Source organism: Danio rerio, chromosome 21 (assembly GCF_049306965.1).
Source record: "Danio rerio strain Tuebingen ecotype United States chromosome 21, GRCz12tu, whole genome shotgun sequence".
NCBI classification, from domain to species: domain Eukaryota; kingdom Metazoa; phylum Chordata; class Actinopteri; order Cypriniformes; family Danionidae; genus Danio; species Danio rerio.
Window position 1 is genome coordinate 21,211,650 of NC_133196.1, and position 18,660 is coordinate 21,230,309.

An 18,660-nucleotide genomic window follows, 5' to 3' on the forward strand; every position below is an offset into this window, starting at 1 on the left:
AAGAACACTAATAACATTACCACATTGTCCCTTAAAAATATATATATATATAGAGTTGAAGTCAGAATTATTAGCTCCCCTGAATTATTAGCTCCCCTGTATATTTTCCCCCAATTTCTGTTTAATTTTCCAACATATTTCTAATGTTTATACAATTTAATAACTGATTTCTTTTATCTTTGCCATGATGACAGTGCATGATATTTACTAGGGGTGGGATTTACAGGGTAACTCACATTATGATATTTTCGTGATATTTTGCCCCCGATATTGATATATCACGATATCAGCTATTCTACAATATATCAATAATATCACAAGAAAACCATCCACGATATATCACAATAATTGTAAATGAATTAGTAAAAATGCATTGATTAGGCATGGGATGATAATCAGTTTCAAGGTATACCGTGGTTTGGAAGATTCAAGGTTTTAAAACCCCCAGAAGTTTCTGTTATACTGTTCCTGCAGTATATGTACAGTTTTTTAAAGACTATTTTATTTAGTTTTTTACGGTAACAATATCTCCAGCAGAAAAGGACCTTCCACATCAAAAGCTACAGTTTCAAAAATATTTTAAATGGTTTATAAAATAAAATAGTTTGTGCTCAATGGGGGCAAAGGTTTTTTTTTGTTTGTTTACCTAGACATTTTAAAAAAGAACATAATTTACAGCAGTAATAATAACAATACCATGGCACTGTGAAACCGTGATTTAGGGTTATCATACCATCACAATCTTATACCGGCCCATCCCTATTGTTGATACTCCATTACTGCAGCCAAAGCGGTAAACTCAGGGCTTAATTTGTGCCGGAACAAGTCGGATTAGAATCGCAAATTCGAATTCAAAAATTAAAAACTGCATTTTGCAATTTAGAATTGCTTTTATTCTAGCTGAAATAAAAATAAGATTTTCTCCAGAATAAAAATACTGTGAAAAATTCTGTGCTCTGCTAAACATCATTTGGAAAATATTTCAAATAGATAAAAGGGCTAATAATTCTGACTTTAACTATATAGTAATACTTATGCAAAATTAAAGTTATTGCAGAAAAGAAAAAAAAAACTGCAATAGTGTGGAAACCAGCCTTTGTTTTTTTTTGTTGTGGTCCTACAATGAAAAAAAAAAATCATGTTTATGACTTAGACTTAAAACAGTTTGTGGCTTTGAATTGAGCACAGCAGCCATACACAGTAAACAACATGGGATACTAGTCACTGCCAATTAGCTCATGTATTGCAGCTGGATGCACCACCTGGTGGAGGGCGGGTGTATTACAGCCAAAGCGATAAACTGCTGCACTCAGTTTAAAACTAATGAATTCAGATCTTTTGTACATTTAGATAAATATCGATCCTTGGCGCCGTAGTTACGATAATGGTAAACAGCTGGAAATATCCCGATATATCGGCATATCAATATTTTGTCATCCCTAATATTTACTAAATATTTTTTAAGATTTTAACATTCAGCTTAAAGTAACATTTAAAGGCTTAACTAGGATATTTAATCAAGTTAGGTTAATTAGGGTAATTGTATAGCAATGGTTTGTTCTGTAGATAATCGAAAAAATATATTACTTAAGGGGATTAATAATATTGACCTTAAAATCGTTTGAAAAAATAAAACTGCTTTTATTCTAGCTAAAATAAAACAAATAAGACTTTCTCCAGAAGAAAAAACTATATATTACAGAAAATGCCCTGAACAGTTCTGTGCTCTGTTCATTATTTTGGAAATATCAACATCATTTTGGAAATATTTGAAAAAGAAAAAAAGGGCTAAAAATGTTTTGACTTCAACTATACGTCCTAGTATTTTTTATGTAAATTATTAAAGTTATTACCGAAAAAAAAAACAACAACTGTGCAACAGTGTGGAAACCAGCCTTTATATTTGGTGTTTTTGTGGTCCTACAATGAGAAAGAATATTATCTTCATGACTTATAAAACAGTTTGTGGCTTTGACATTGAGCACAGCAGCCATGCACAATGCACAGTAAACAACGTGGCATACTAGTGACAGCTTATTAGCTTACAAAAATAAAATATTATGTACAAAACTTTATCCGCTCTTCACAAAAAAACATTACACGTATTGCAGATTCTCCCCTCGCCAAATAGTAACATTGAAACAATGCACAATAGAAGTATGGATCAATTCTGTAAAAAAGTATTACTTGTTTATCCTGTGAACATTTCACACACATATGTACAATATGGACACTGCTTTTAAAGAACATTTCTAGTGAATTAAATACATGAAAACAAAGAACTTTACTGTTGAGCTGATTAGTGACATCCTTGGCTGAATTATTGGACTTTTACCATTTCTGTACATCTCTACATCAGTAATTCTGCATCAAAAACTGCATCTAACAGCAAAAATCTGAAGATGTGCAAGAAAGAATGTGACGATATTTTCTAGACGGTTGATATTTATGTTTACATGCTTGAAATGAAATCCCTCATGCTATGAAGTACACTTTGTTTCTGTATAAGCACTGAAGTGTGTGTGGGGGGGGTATAAAATTATGCATAGAAAGAAAGAACAGACAGAGAAATTGATAGACTGCATCTTTGGCGACACGGGTCACTAAAATCACTTGAAACGCCTCCTCTTTTTATCCCCCCCCAAAAAAGTGAGCTGAACACCAATAAATAGTTGTGTCCTTTCACATTCAATATGATTAAACCTCCCAAAAGGCTTGCGCTAGGTGCATTTACCCATTTATATGTCAATTAAAGATCCTTTTACATTTCAGAGGCATGCTTTTCAAGTATAATCTCACTCAAATCATCAATCTAACCTTGATAATCAAAGTCTGTCATATGTCTGAGGGAAATCTGTCCAGTATTGTCCATATTCAGTCCACCGAACCACTCCAGTTCACTCCAATGTATGCAATAATTGTGAGATTCCAGAACTTGCAGAAGACTGAACTGAAAGGCTTTGCAGGAAATCTCAGGATGACTGAAAAAGCTTCAGATGTACTTTGACATAAATAGGATGTCAGGGCAACAGTTTCTAATACTTTCAGTTCGTTGTTTGTTGGCAGTCAGAGCTGAACATCTGAAACAAAGAGAGAGAGAATGTTATTAATATGGGGTTGATGATTAAATTAGGGGATATTTTAGGGCTGCACGATGGCTTCAGCAATGACAGTACAAATGTGCGCATTCACAATAGTCACATCCCAAAATATGCAATGTAGGGTCAGCATTGTAGTTGACCGGGGAATAATAGAGTGAAATTGTATCATTTGCATGTGTTTTTAAAAGAATAGTTCTCCCAAAACTGAAGAAATTACTCACTATATACTCAATAATGGTTTCAAAATTTGTGAGCTTCTTTATTGTTGAGCACACACAAAATAAAAGATATTTGAAGAATGTTTGACTTTCTTCAGTTGGACACAAAAGAAGATATTTTGAAGAAAGTTGGAAACCTGTAACCATTGACTTCCACAGTAGAAAAACAAATGCTATAAAAGTCAATGGTGACCGATTTCTAGCTTTCTTCAAAATATCATCTTTTGTGTCCAATAGAAGGAAGTCAAATGGGTTTCAAACAAGTAAAAGTGGAGTAAGTGATGGCAGAATTTGTGGGTGAACTATCCCTTTAAAGCCTGTGATTAAATTATTTATAATATCATAAAGATATTTGATTATTACTTAAATACTGTATGACCTTAAAAACATGAGACTATTTTATTGTATTATATTTATCTATGCTTGTTATTTGTTTGTTATGCAGATGTATTCGCCATCCCAATCATCCTAAAATTAAGTCCTTCCAAAATAAACTATCAGTCATCTGGGGCCCGTTTCAATAAGGAGGTTCAACAAACTCTAAGTTTAAACTTGAACTCTGAGTTGACATGGTCTGAAAGGATAGCCAGTAGCCTGCCTGCATGGGGAAAGGGGTGGTTATTTTTGGAGTGGACCTTATTGTGGTTATAGGCCTCATTTAGGCTATTATTTAATTAAGAAAGATTTAAACACTGCATTTTATTGACATTTTTAAGCACTATTTTAGCTGAAATAGATTGTCGGATGGCCATCATAACCAAAAAAAGACCATTTAAAAATTCATGGATAAAAAAATAATAGCCAAAATAGTATTCAAATTCATTTTAATTTCGGTCTTTTTTGGTGCTTCACACATTTCCAGTGATAATTTTTTTTATTCCACTATTTAGGATAATAGTTGTAGAATGTTTACTCTATTAAACAATAATACAGTAGTGAAAGATGACTTCTCTTACAGCAGATTGTATGTTTTCTTGCACAGCTGGATGTTGAACTCATGAAAGATAATTGTTAGCATTGACCGAAACTGATAAGCTGAAGTCACACCAAAGCGATAGAAAATTCCACTTGGTCTAAAAACTTTTTTTGATGGGTTATTTTCACCATTTATGATGGCATAGCAGTCAAAATGGGACAAATTAACTCATGTATGGGACAAACTCTGGATCTTTGTCAGTGAGGAGTGAGTCTTTCGAACCACCCGCACCCCCCTGGCTAGGGGCCTGGGCTGACCTGCAATTGAACCTTGTTTGACATTGCAGAGCTACTGTAAATTTACCCACAATAATTGACACTCTGGAAAAGATTATTTTTATCACCAGATCGGCAGATTTTTTAAATCAAAAATCCATAATTAATTTAGATGCCCCCAGAAAATAAGACTAAATATAATATTTATATTATTACAAAATGTTATATTGATTTTAGATTTTTTTTAATAGTTGTACTTGAATACTTAATAAGAAAAGCATTTAGTGAAGTTTAAACAGCTTATGCTTTAAAACTAGAAAGGAAACTAAAAGAAACTCTGAGTTTACTAAAGAAAACCTTCTCCTGAGGTTAAGTGGCTAGGGTCAAAGAGTTAGTTACCATGATAAGTGACTCAAAGTATAAATGACGTTCCTTTTAGCAATGGGGTTGACTTACCCCACTTACTCAAATTTAACAAACCTCCCATTCTGAAAGAGAAAACTCAGGGTTTCTCTCAATTACAGTTTAACATCAGAGTTTTCACCTTTCTGAAAAGGACCCCTAGAGAAATTTTGAGTACATATGAATAGTTTAGGTGCCAAAATTTCATCTAAAATTAGTATTTTTCTCAGACAGTTGTGTGTAGTTACAGTAATTTTACACTTGATGCAAAGTTATTTATATTGCCTTTAAAGTGAAATAACTGAACATAAAGACAGAAGGCTGAGGAAAAACACCAATTTTAGAGGAAAAAGGCTGATGGCACACTGCAAAAAATGCTTTACTTACTTAGATTTGAACTTACTTACTTAGAAGACTTACTTAGTCTTATTTCAAGCCCAAATAGTTATAAACTCTTAAATCAAGAAGCATTTTCTAGACGAGCAAAAAAATATTGTCTTGTTTTAAGAAATAATATGTCAAAATGAAGTGAGTTTTTCCTTAAAACAAGCAAAATAATCTTGTTTTCCCTTTTGACATAAGATTATTTTTCTTGCCCCACTGGCAAATTATTTGGCTTGTTTTAAGGAAAAACTCACAAAATTTTGACATATTTTTTCTTAAAACAAGACTATATGTTTTGCTTGTCTAGAAAATGCTTCTTGATTTAAGTTTTTAGATATTTGAACTAGAAACAAGATTAAAAATCTAAGGTTTTTTGCAGTGCACTTGCATCTGAACTATTTATATATTACAATATTACAGAAAAACAAAATGTCAGAAAGTCTGAATTTTTCCCAGTATAATGCATTTATAATACACTGTAAAAGTGATTGACGTAGCTTTAAAAAAAAAAGCCAGTGAGTAAACCAGGGGTGTCCAAACTCGGAGGGCCGGTGTCCTGCAGATTTTAGCTCCAACTTGCCTCAACACACCTGAAGGATGTTAAAGCCTAGTAAGAGCTTGATTAGCTAGCCCAGGTGTCTGATTGGGGCTGGAACTAAACTTTGCAGGACACCAGCCCTCCAGGACTGAGTTTGGGTACCCCTGGCGTAAAGCCATTGCTTTTAATGCCATTAGTTGACAGCACTTAAAATCAGTAAACTCATTGCCTTAACTAAATAAATAAACTACATGCATCATTATAAAAAAAATTTAAACAACAAATCCAAGTTACAACTGGTTTACTCAAATTTTAAAGTAAAGTCAACTCATTTTTTATGTTTTTACAAACTCACCTTTTTTGTCTAGTAACTAATCGCCTTTTACAGTGTATAGTTCATCAGAAAATAAGTAGCTTAAAACAAAATCCTACCTATAGCAAGTATGTCCTGATGTAATGGCCAAGCTTCCATTGTGAACTTTCTTGGTGGAGCATCCAGTAGTCCATCAGAGCAGAGGTCAAACTTTTGCGCACACATACACATGTATATTTCTGTGTGTGTGCACATGTGTGATGTAATATAAAGGGGAAAGTGGTGCAGTGGTTTTTGGAGACAGGAAAGTGCAGTGAAGTCAAGAGTCATTTATGACTGGGGCTGATCACAGTCGGGGTTGGAGGGTAAACTAGCGCCACGTTGACCCGCTCGGAGCCGTTCTTAGGGCAGATGATCTCAGTGAGTCCCTCAGGTCGAGGCTGGCTTAACAGCTCTCCTGTAAATGTCCACAAAGAAATAAAATACGGTTTGTTTAATCCACACTGGTATGCATCAGATAATTTCACACGAAACAATAGAATGACTACAGAATCAATTACAGAATTAAAGAATCATTTGATGAATACTGCAATTATAAGCAAAACAAATGTGAAGTGTTACTTCAGAGTATCAGTTCATGATCTAAATTGATTTGAAGAAATGCAAAGACAATCTTCAAAACTGACTTGTAATCTTACTGACTGTTTATTATTACCAAACTGTGTGCTGCTTAATACTGAGTAAAATTGTTGGCTTGCAGAAGTAAAAATACCACTAATTTTCTCCATCAGGATATTTATTTTTTACAGTGTAATTAACTTCTTAAATCATTTAAATACTTTTTAAAAAATAAACTAAATATTAATCCGAATAAAAAAAATTTCAATAAAGGAAACAAAGTTAAAGTTTTATAATTATCCATATTTTTTATTCATCATCATATGATTGCTTTTTTCTTTCATTAGTGGTTTCATCTGGATGTTTTAAGCTTTTTTGAAGCAAATCCCTGCTAAAAACAAAAGCTAAAACCAGCAGTTTTAGCTGGTCGACCAGCCTGGTTTTAGAGGGGTTTGGGCTATTTCCAGGCTGTTTTTCAGCCATTTTCAGCCTGGTCTTAGCTGGTCAGGCTGGAAAATTACCAGCTGACTAGCCTAGTTTAAGCTGGACATAGCTGGTTTTGGCTGATCATCTTCCAGCCTGACCAACTAAGATTAGCCATTTCCAGTCAGTGAATGGGCTAAATCCACTTACATTGGAATACTGTTAGGAAGGAAGGGGTTAAAATTTGTTTCTTGTTTTACATGTAGAGCGCCACTCTGTTACCTTTAAGGACAAAATAATTTAGATGTGAATGAGAAGAAGCCAGTGCAGGAGGGCTGCTTGAATGTCTCTGTTCATTTTTGTTCTGGCTGTTTTTCACAGACAATATATCACTGAAATATGAATAAAGGTCGATGCAACAGACTAGTTACACAAATAAATTATTTTAAAAAATAAAGTAAAATAATGTAATATCTCATGATAGCAGGATGGTTGGTTCAATCTCCAAGGGGGGAAACTGTGGGGAAACATACGGTCTAATCCACTTTTGCACTCTTTTGCTGGAGCAAATGTTTGTTGTAGTTGTTTATATTTCAGGCAGGATTCCTGTTTATCACATATAATTCCCAAATGTATTTAAGTTTCCATGATCCTAGTAATTGAGCAAGTTTCCTCAAAAGAGTGCCTTTTAAAATCTACCACAAGATGGCGATGTTTATCAAGCATTTATCAACGCTTGAGCAAAACAGCTTGATGCCTACATTAATCGCCTTTTTAAAAACACAAGCGTTTAAAGGCTTAACATATGATATAGCTATATCATTTTAAACTCAACGAAGACTACCAGTTACCTTTAATACTCCTTTATGAATAACTGCGGTTATGAAGTAGACTATGACAGCTTGTTTTCAGAATCCAAAACCTGATTGTATTAAGGCTTAAAGTCTGTTTATGTCTATGGAACCAAAACAAACGTGTTCAGTCCACCCTACAAGGAGCCAGTATTGACAGGAGAGTCCCTCATGCCTATAAATAGAGAGCTGCAATGAAGGATTGGTGTCCTAGTCAGCAAGTCAATGTGCAAACAGCTACTTAAGGGGGATCAGAGCAACCGCAGGAAGATAAAGCATTACATCATGTGTCAGTCCAAAAGATTATAGACCACCGTCATCCCTAGGCTACTGCGCTTGCACGTGACTTTGAATTTTGCATAATTCACTTAAAATAAAATAAAAATTTAGGGGTGACATGTTGGTACAGTGGTTAGCGATGTCGCCTCACAGCAAGAAGGTCGCTGGTTGAAGCCTCGGCTGGGTCAGTCGGCATTTCTGTTTGGAGTTTGTATGTTCTCCCCGTGTACACATGGGTTTCCTCCAGGTGCTCCACCACAGTCCAAAGACATGTGGTATAGGTGAATTAAATAAGCTAAATTGGACGTAGTGTATGTGTTTGAATGCAAGAGTGAATGGGTGTTTCCCAGTGCTGGGTTGTGGCTGGAAGAGCATCTGCTGCGTTATAACATATGCTGGATAAGTAGGTGGTTCATTCCACTGTGTCAGATGAATAAAGGCACTAAGCCGAAAAGAAAATGAATGAATGAATAATTGGAACCAATTTATCGAGAAACTCAGTCGATTTTTGTTTATAACTCGTTTAAAAATGACTAGAAAACAAGTTATTAATCTAAAGAAATAAAAATAGGCAAATATTGCTATTAAAAGTCAAACTGTTTCTAAACTAAAATTGTGACTGAGCAAATGTCACAAAAGAAATTGAAACCATAAAGTATTCAGACACCTAAACTAGTCTTGAACTTGCGATAATATTACATGATTTTTGGAATTGACTGGATCTTCAGATCATTGTCATATGGATATTTCATGTTTTGTTTTTTTAATAAAAATTACAAGGGGCACAAAAAAAATTATGATTAACAAACACATTTGTGTGCAAGCATTATAAAACTATGACCACCTCAGTGAATAATGGGAGTCACCAACTGAAATGTTTGGAAACCCCTGCTTTAAACAGTGAATTTTTAGGAGAGTCTGTAGCTAAAGAGCACAATATTAATCATAACCTTAATACAAATGACATTCATACACATTACTAGTTCACATTGTTTTCAGAAACACTCTAAACCCTTTTTATTTTGGGGCCCCAGCAGAAACACTATAAATAACCTGATCCGTATTAATGTGGGAATAATGCATCAGCATTATAACATCAGGTTTGATCTGGTTTTAACACAAGACAAGCTTCTTAAAACACAAAGAATTTCACCCCAAGGCACTGAAGTAAAATGCGAAAACAATGTATGTCATAGTACCTTAACACTTAAAATAACTGCGTACATCATGGCCTGATGGGTACACCACTTACCCCATTAGGCCTATTGATTTTCTGTTCTCCTTCATTCTAAATAAAGAAGCAATCTCACTAGATTGAACAGAAGAGCAAACTAGAAATCCAAGGTTATTGTATGTGAGAATAGGGACGGTGTTGCTAATTCTCAAAGTATTCACTGTGGAGGCTTAATAGGAAATTAGTCATCAGTTGCTTTATGGGACTTATACAGAATAAAGGTGAGTTTTCCTGCTGATTCATGCATTAGTTATTATTATTACTTACTCCTTTAGTCTGGGTCACACTGTTGCTAGTATATGTTGCAAAATTACAGTCATTTCTGGGAGTTATTTCTTGACTTTTGCACTGAACTTGATTTCTAGCTGTACTTTTGCGTTTGTTCTTCTGCCAGACTCTCCATTTCTGCTTCACAGACTTTCTTTTTTGTTCTTGCTCTCTGAGGTGCATTATCAGGTCCTTAAAAGGTAAACTGCACTCCCCGGCCAAAGCTTCATGTCAATACCGCTGTACAAGCATCCACTGTTAGGCAGGCTTTCAGGTTTTATGGATAAAACACAAGAGCGCTGAACCGCAAGGAGCACTCGAGGTGTGTGTGGGGAACAATGACTTCTGCAGACCTGCACTTTTCTTTTCTGAAACCCAGCCTCAGAAACGTAAATGTGACTGGTGCAAATTCTGAAGTCTTTGTAGTAGTTGAAAGGACAAGTCTATGTAAAATATGTCAAAATTTAACAGAGAATATTGAGAAATGTCTCATCGTCGGACAAAGCACCCTTAATTTTTTCCTCATTTCAATGTGGAAGTAGAATATCTTCCAATTGTCAGTTTACACTTATTTATCAGAACACTTGAACATTTTGGAAATAGGCTCATTTTACAAGTCCCTTAGAAGTAAACAGTTCAGTTTTACAACTACTGAACCCATTCAGTCAATCTTACTTTTAAGACTTTTATCTTAGCTAAGCTTAGCATAAATCATTGAATCAAATTAGACCATTAGCATCTGCCACAGCAGCAAAGTTCCTTGATTAATGCCAGAATGAAAGTAGTTTTATATCAACATAGTAAATAGCAGCTTTTCATTTTCTGTCGGCCTCTTTACAAAACATAACTACAGAAGAGTCCAGCTTTAAAAAGGAAAATCATCAGAAACTCTTTTTATTCTATAAGCAAGATGCTAATGGTCCAATCTGATTCAATGATCTATGCTAAGCTAAACTAAAAGTGCTTCCGTCAGACCGAAGATAATCTGAATGGATTCAAAAATGGTAAAACTCAACTGTTTTTTTTTTTTTTTTGCTCTGATAGCCACAAAACGACACTGAAAGCTGTGGGTTTGTGCTTGATTAGAATCAATGCTGTAAAAAAACACTTTGCCTTCAGAAGATACTTGTGATTTCAGTCAGGCAATTTTAAATCTTGTCTGGCCAGTACACTTTCACAACACACCACATAAATGTACAAGAATTAGGTCAGTAGGCGATGAGCAGCTGGCCTTTTGTGTCTGTTCAAATGCATTCATCCCCATGAGCATCTACGCTATGAAAACAATCCCATCAAATGTGTTTTCCACCACCTCTAGAAGTGGTCCACAACCTTCAGAACCTGTATTCACACCTCTATTTAGCGTGGTCCACTTGTGGCAGGATCAAAAGTGCAATGAATAGCAGGGGAAACAGGTTGTAAATGATCAGCAGGAGTTCCTGTTCCTGATTAAGATAGTTAATATGTAACAAACACTGGTCAGTGCTGAGACAGCTACACTCAAAAAATGATTTTGCTCCTTGTTTAAACTACTTATTTAAAATGAGCTGAAACAACACAATATTTCATTTTATTTGGGACAACTTATTTGTTTTATGTTCAATCCACTTAAATTTGTTAAGTTAACTTAATCGATTATGTTGTGATGACATAAATTGTGTGAACCCTTGCATTTTGTACAGTGTAGGAAGCCTGGATGAAAAAAGGATGTAAAAAATCCAGATCTCCCATACCTCCGTGACCCCCAGACTCCCCTCAGAGCCATGACACTTACTCAACATGCTTTACAGCTCATATTTCATGGTTTGCTGTTTGTCTGTGATCAACATTGCTGACTTGAGAGAATTTAAAACACCAAACATCCGGGGTGACGGTGCTGCCATGATGTCAAGGTCAGATCAGGTGACACATTTCAGTCAACATTATTACATATTAATGAGACACAGTGTGCAGGATTCTACTTTCACTGCTCGAGAAGGAAAACACACATGCAAATGATTCGGTTTATCACCGAATCAAGCCGTAAAGCCAAACGACTAATTAAAAGAATACTGTGATCTGCATTTGGAGCTATTTTTATAGGAATCCCTAAACATGTAGAAAATATTCTTTGCTGATTTTAAGTTTTCTAATTATAAAGGAATTAAATTTTAACTTACAAAGCTGTTCATGGTTCTGCACCTGATTATATATGCGACCTGATATCAACCTCCACATCCTCTCCCAATCCTACGTTCTGCTTTGGGGCTCACCTTGTATCAGCCCCGTTGCAAACTTAGCAGCATGCATCATCATCAACAGCGAACATCATTTTTTGAGTAGATTCCTTTAGCCATCAACACAAACACTCACCTTAAGAATAACAGGTAACACACTCTCACCCTCCACCTTGAAATAAATACCACATAATCTTCCAACACTAAAATCCAGTTACACACCATTCACACAGTCATTATAAAGCGGTAAACCTGTCCCGCGCCTGGAGGCCGGGAGGACAAAAAAAGTGATCCTAGAGAGAATTAGTTACCAACACAATAAATCTCCAAACACTAAATCTATAAACAGAGCGCAGTTTAAACATCCTGTGCTCGCCGGGGCAGGAAGCAGCAGAGAGAATGAAACAATGAGAAATATCTCCATAACAAAGAGCACTGTTGCTACACTCCTGTCTAGCTTTGCCTTCACTCCTACAGTCTACTGTGCTCATATTGAAGATCTCGCATTCCAGACGAACATTCTTCAGCTTTTGTTGTCTGAGCACTGAAGTTTCTGTTAACAATGAGGCGGACACGAACTCTCAATAATCAAAATGATTTGACAAAAGTTCTGATCGTTGGGATTGTTAAAGGTAAAAAAGTTAATTTTTGCGTCAGATATACCAGTGTTTGGTTTTGTGAAGATTTTAAAACATGTTTTATGCTAAATTTGTGCACTGATTTAATTCAATTCTGGCTAATAAGTTCAATGGAGCGGATGATTTTTATTTTTTATTTTTTTGTTATGGCAGATAATAAATTGAGAATATTATAATTCTACACTATTTGGGTGAAATAAATTGTAAATAATGAATAGTGCTAAAAAGGATATTAATTTTGAGAATTGTCAAAGATTTCAATATTAAATTTGATTTCTTTATACATTAAAATGTCTAGTTTATTTTAATATGAAAAAAAATGTATGTATGTACAAACATACACACTACCTGACAAAAGTCTTGTCACCTATCCAAGTTTTAGGAACTACAAATATTAACTTGACTTCTAGTTGATCATTTGGTATCAGAAGGCCTCTAGATTATGCTGATTTTATCAAAATAAAATATGATCATACCATGATTTTTAATTATATAATTAGTAGAGTAAGATCTGACTTTGCTTAGACAAAAGTCTTGTCACTTAACAGAAATAATGTACAGTATAGAATATAAATTCATGCTGCAATGAATAAATATTGTGTATGACTTCCATGAGCTTGAATGACGGCCTCCATGCATCTCTGCAATGACTCAAATAACTTAAGTCATCTGGAATGGCAAAGAAAGTGTTCTTGCAGGACTCCCAGAGTTCATCATTCTTTAGATTCATCTTTAATGTCTCCTTCTCAATAATGTTCATATCTGGTGAGTGGGCTGGCCAATCCTGTATCACCTTAACCTTCTCTGCTTGCAGGAACTTTGATGTGGGGCTGAAGTATAAAAGGGAGATATGAAGAGCACAGATGCAAAAACCTCTAAATGCCATCTGAAATGTTCTGCTAAAATGACAATTTTTGTCAGCCTCCTATGTTTATGTTCAGCTATTTCACTTTTAAGGCAATTTAAAGAACTCATTCATCACTATAAAAGTACAATAACTAAGCCCACACACAAGAATCAGAGCAAAATGCTAATTTTAGAAGAAAACATCAGATGGCTTTTAGAGGTTTTTGCATCTAATTTCTTCATATACAGTTGAAGTCCCTCTCCCCTCTCTCTCTTTTTTATATATTTCCCAAATGATGTTTAACAGAGCAAAGAAATTTTCACACTATGTCTGATAATAATTTTTCTTCTGAAGTAAGACTTATTTGTTTTATTTTGGCTAGAATAAAAGCAATTTTTTATTTTTTAAACACTCTTCGAAGGACAAAATTATTAGCCCATTTAGGCAAATTTTTTTCCCTGATGTTCAGTAGACCACCACTACAACAATTTGCCTAACCACCCTTACCTTCCTAGTTAATAAACCTTCCTAGTTAATTACCTAATAAACCTAGTTAAGCTTCTAAATGTCACTTTCAGCTGTAGAGAAGTGTCTTGAAAAATATATACTAAAATATTTTTTACTATCATCATTGCAAAGATAAAATAAATCAGCTATTACAGATAAGTTATTAAAACTATTATGTTTAGAAATATGTTGAAAAAATCTGCTTTCTATTAAACAAAAAAGGGAAAAAAATAAATAGGGGGCTAATAATTCTGACTTCAACTGTATGTCTATATATATATATATGAAAAGAGAGAAAGATAAGTCTATTGAGGGAATTGAAACATAATAAAGTTAAATTTTGTGATTCTAATACTCATATTTTCACATTATTTAAACAAAGGCCATCTAAACCATTAAAGTAGACACTTTACTATCATTTATTTCATAAATTTCTACATGTATAAAATAAATTTTGACATTTAATTTCAATTCAATTTAATTTGTATTTGATTATAGAATATTTGTTTAAGAGGTGTAGATCATGCATCTCTAATAAAATAAGTATTTATGTCATTTCATTACAACAAAAGAATCTTAAGATCTGCATCTCTCAGTTGCACACTGTAACCACACAACACAAAAGCCAGTCTATCCCTCCAGCCACATTCCAGATATTTCCCAAAGTCTTTATCTTTAACGCATTCGTGCTGTGACTCGCTTTGCAGCCCTTTATGACATCTCAAATCTGGGTCAGAGACATCCTGGAATGCGGCATCTTTTCCCCGGGTGTCCAGAGGATGTGAATGTCTTAAAGGAAACGCCAAAATAAACTGCCTCTAAAACTAACAGCATGTATCGGACACAGCACGTGTCATGCACAAGTTCAGCTTGATTTACTGAATCATTTAACAGAACCAAACAAACCCGGACTGCAACTATTATTTAATTTTCAAGCCCTTGTTTAGATGGTTAAAAATTCTACAGTGCACTACAATCATCTGCCTTTCTGGAGCACATAATGTGTTTTCTATGGCTGGGTATTGATTCAATTCGGATTCAAAAGCTTTTGATTTGATTTTCAATTCATTGCATCCATTTACAGGGGTTGGAAAACTAAATTGAAAAATCGACCAATCATAATTTGACCAGGATTCATTTTAATGTTTAATTAGCAGAGTAAAAGCACACGCAACATTATAGGTGACAAATCAGCATTCAAAAGAGAACAAATTATTGCGTATTATATACGCATCTCACTCATTTATTCACTGCTTTTGAGTATCATTATTGAAGCCATCACTTATTTATTATTATTATTAATAATAATAATAATAATACTAATAATAAAAGAAAAATCTACTGTTTGAGTTGTAGTTCAGTGTGCTGGATGGTAACAGTGATCAGGCGAGACTTTAGGATGAACAGCCACTCAAGGCCAGAGGATTAGAGCTCTGACTGAAAAATCATAAAGCAGGGTCGTCCCCATGAAGACAAAAGAAAAGTCATGCTAAAAGTCAAAAAACATCTGAGAAGAAAGGAAAAGTATTAAAAGGTTGTCTGAATCTACTAGTAATCAAGGCAATTTATAGAGGGGGAATGTAATTTCCTCATAAAAACAACTGAAATGTAAACAGAGCTAAAACATTTGTACTATATACTATATATATTATTTAGCTGATCTGAAGAATAAAAAAAAATGTTGACTGAAATTTAAAAAAATAAAAAATAAAATTCAATAAATTAAATTAAAGATATCTAAAATATTTCTTGAAAAATTGCTATGTTAAAATGAACACACACATGAGTGAAAATCAGCAGCTTCAGCTAAAGCTTCAATGTGGATGTGTGATCTGATTTTATATTTGAAATTAGCGAAAATTAAGTATTTAATGAAGGGATCTGTCCAAAAATTTTATGAGACATGGCAACCTATGATCACTTATTTTGAAAGAAGGAAGACTCTCTCTTTTAACTGATTTATATAAGTAAATCTGTGCAAACAGGTTTAACTGTGATCACTAATATAGTTTAGTTTGATATTTATGTAAAAGACCACTATAAATGTAACAGAATATTGATTTGTATTATCATGTACTGTAGTTAATTATTTATTTGGATTATTTAAAAGTTTTTTTTTTTTTTTTAATTTACTATTATTATTATTATTTTATTCTTTTTATTCATTTATTTACTATTATTATTAATATTTTCAATTTTGCTGTGCTTTCGTTTATTCCTGTTGTAATTGTATTTCGATTTTATTTGTTTGCTAGTTCATTTCGGCGGCAATGCTAAAAATAGGGGGAAATTGCATCCTTGAATGTGCAAAATGTTTTGTTGAAGCTTGAGAAAATAATCACAAATAAATGTTTAAAAAAAATGAACACACACACACACACACACAAAAACACGTATACACACATACACACACACGTAAAACAAACAACAAAATTTCCAAAGCTTTAAAATGAATTCTGAAAAAAATCCTAATGGGAAATGAATATTATTTTTGATGACACTAAAACAACACTGAATTAAAATGTATTAAAATGTTATTAACCCACTTATTAACCCTGTAACCTACTTTTCATAGACAAATCCTATCGGATAAAATTAAATCCTGCTTATTCCTTTTTGTCAAATAAATATTCTGAGAAGAATTTAAAAAAAAAATTGTAATTTGTTGAATAGTCTGAAGAGATTTGACAAATGAATTGTAATAGCCTGAATATCTTAAAACAGATCACTTAAACTGTATTTGTGTTTGGTAAACTTTATAGACAAATTTCATAAAAATTAATTGTTATTTGCTGAATATTCAGTGTAGGAAAAAACTGTAACATGAATTGCCATTTCCTGAATATTTAGAAAAGATATTTAGAAAATTCACTGCAATAAACTGTTATTTGCTGGTCCATAAAAGTGCTAACTTTAATAATTTAATAATAGCTTATTTTCTGTAGCATAAGAACCCAATTTGAAGACAAAGAAGGTGTACTGGGGCTGACAGCACTAAGAAAGACTGGACAATGATCACTCTCCACATTCAGTCCAAAAACAAGTTTATACTATTAGCATACAATAATTAAGATGTAAACAAATGCCTCACACATTGATGGGCACATGGCCAAGGCTTAACAGCCGTCCAAATAGAGTCGTCTCAGTGTAAATCTCAACAAGGGGCCCTGACTGTCATTTACATTTACACTGAGAAATGCACTGTCTGCTCTGCTGAAAAAGCCAAACACTTGAGTTTAACAGTTAAAATCTTTAAACACGTGTCAGTGCTTTAAGAAATGAACATCTCTGAACTCAAAAATCTGCTTGTGGCCATGAAGACTGAAAAAAACATACTACCTCAAAGAGGAATGATGGTGATGTATTAAAGTCAACAGAAGGCGTAACTGATTAGACACAATCATTAACTATGAGCTGGACCATTTATGGTTATTCATTTCTGCTTTCAAACAAACACAGGTTGACAATGAGCTCAACCAATATTGAACATCTACTAAACTGAATGGAATTTAAAACAAATATAAAGAGATGACAAAAAGGACAAATCATTATGATCTGGATGGTTTTACACAAATGATTTAACTGTCTAGTTATGAGTGGATGACACCAAGAGCTTATGCTCTGTTAAGATCTCCAGAGGTAATCAAAGACAATTAGAGATGTGCTGAATTTTTAACCATTTAAAAGCTAAAAAGTTTTTTGTTTTTGGCCAAAATAGATAAACAGCCAAAACAAATTGCCAAATAAGATGATGCTGCTTTGTCCTGACCTAATTTCACACTCTATCCAGCCATAGACACTGTGTGGTCTGAAGCCGCTTTCACAATGGACACAGAAAGCAATGTGCTATGAAACCCATTCATTTCGAAGGCTAGTGCTGTGCAACGGCGATTTGTTGCTGTGTTGACTAAAGTGTAAGAGCAGTGGAACGCACTGTTGAAAAGCTTGTATGCACATTGGGGTCAAAATTAAAAATAGTTAAATATTTTTCTTATGTACATGTATACTATATCACACATGCTCACCAGAGTGATGTAAAATCTGCTCTAATAATAAAGCAAATAGGACATTGCTATGTAGATTATTATTTAATTAAACTTATTTTTACAAAGAATGTTTGGTTTTGATTTTCGGCTAAGTGCATCCAGAACATTCATTTCGAAACTTTCATAATAGCGCATGCCTAATTAGTTGGATTTTTTTCATAGTAACAAAAGTCACATGGTTAAACAATTTCAAGCTGAATAGGAACAATTACTGGGATATTCTACCCTAAAATGAGCATTTACTGGTTCTTTACTCACCCTCATGAGTCTAAAACCTTTATGGATTTCTTTCTTCCTTTGAACACAAAAGATGTTTTTTTAAAGAAGGCTGGGAACCTGTAACCACTGACATTTATAGTAGGATAAACAAATACTATGGAAGTTAATGGTTACAGGTTTATGACTTTCTTCAAAATATTTTCTATATTCAACAGAAAAAGAAACTCAAACAGGTTTGGAACAAGTAAAGGTTGAGTAAATAATGACAGAATATGTGAACTATCCCTTTAACACATGATCTTTAATGCATATGTTGTGAGAAAGTGCACCAAAACTAGGTATTAAACTTCATTGCATTGTACCAAAAC

The 18,660-nt window shown here is 33.9% G+C and overlaps 1 protein-coding gene across 1 annotated transcript in view; it reads right to left on the reverse strand.

The window, feature by feature from the left end:
- Nucleotides 1–1,877: 1,877 nt before the first annotated feature.
- The window catches only part of mfhas1 (multifunctional ROCO family signaling regulator 1), a 38,516-nt gene continuing 21,733 nt past the window's right edge, over nucleotides 1,878–18,660 (reverse strand). The window contains exons 2-3 of the mRNA XM_001335166.10: nucleotides 6,267–6,604; nucleotides 1,878–3,080 (exon numbers count right to left, since the gene is read on the reverse strand). Of these exons, the coding sequence (XP_001335202.3) occupies nucleotides 6,474–6,604 (131 nt within the window). The 3' untranslated portion in view covers nucleotides 1,878–3,080; nucleotides 6,267–6,473. The remainder of the gene's footprint in view (nucleotides 3,081–6,266; nucleotides 6,605–18,660) is intronic.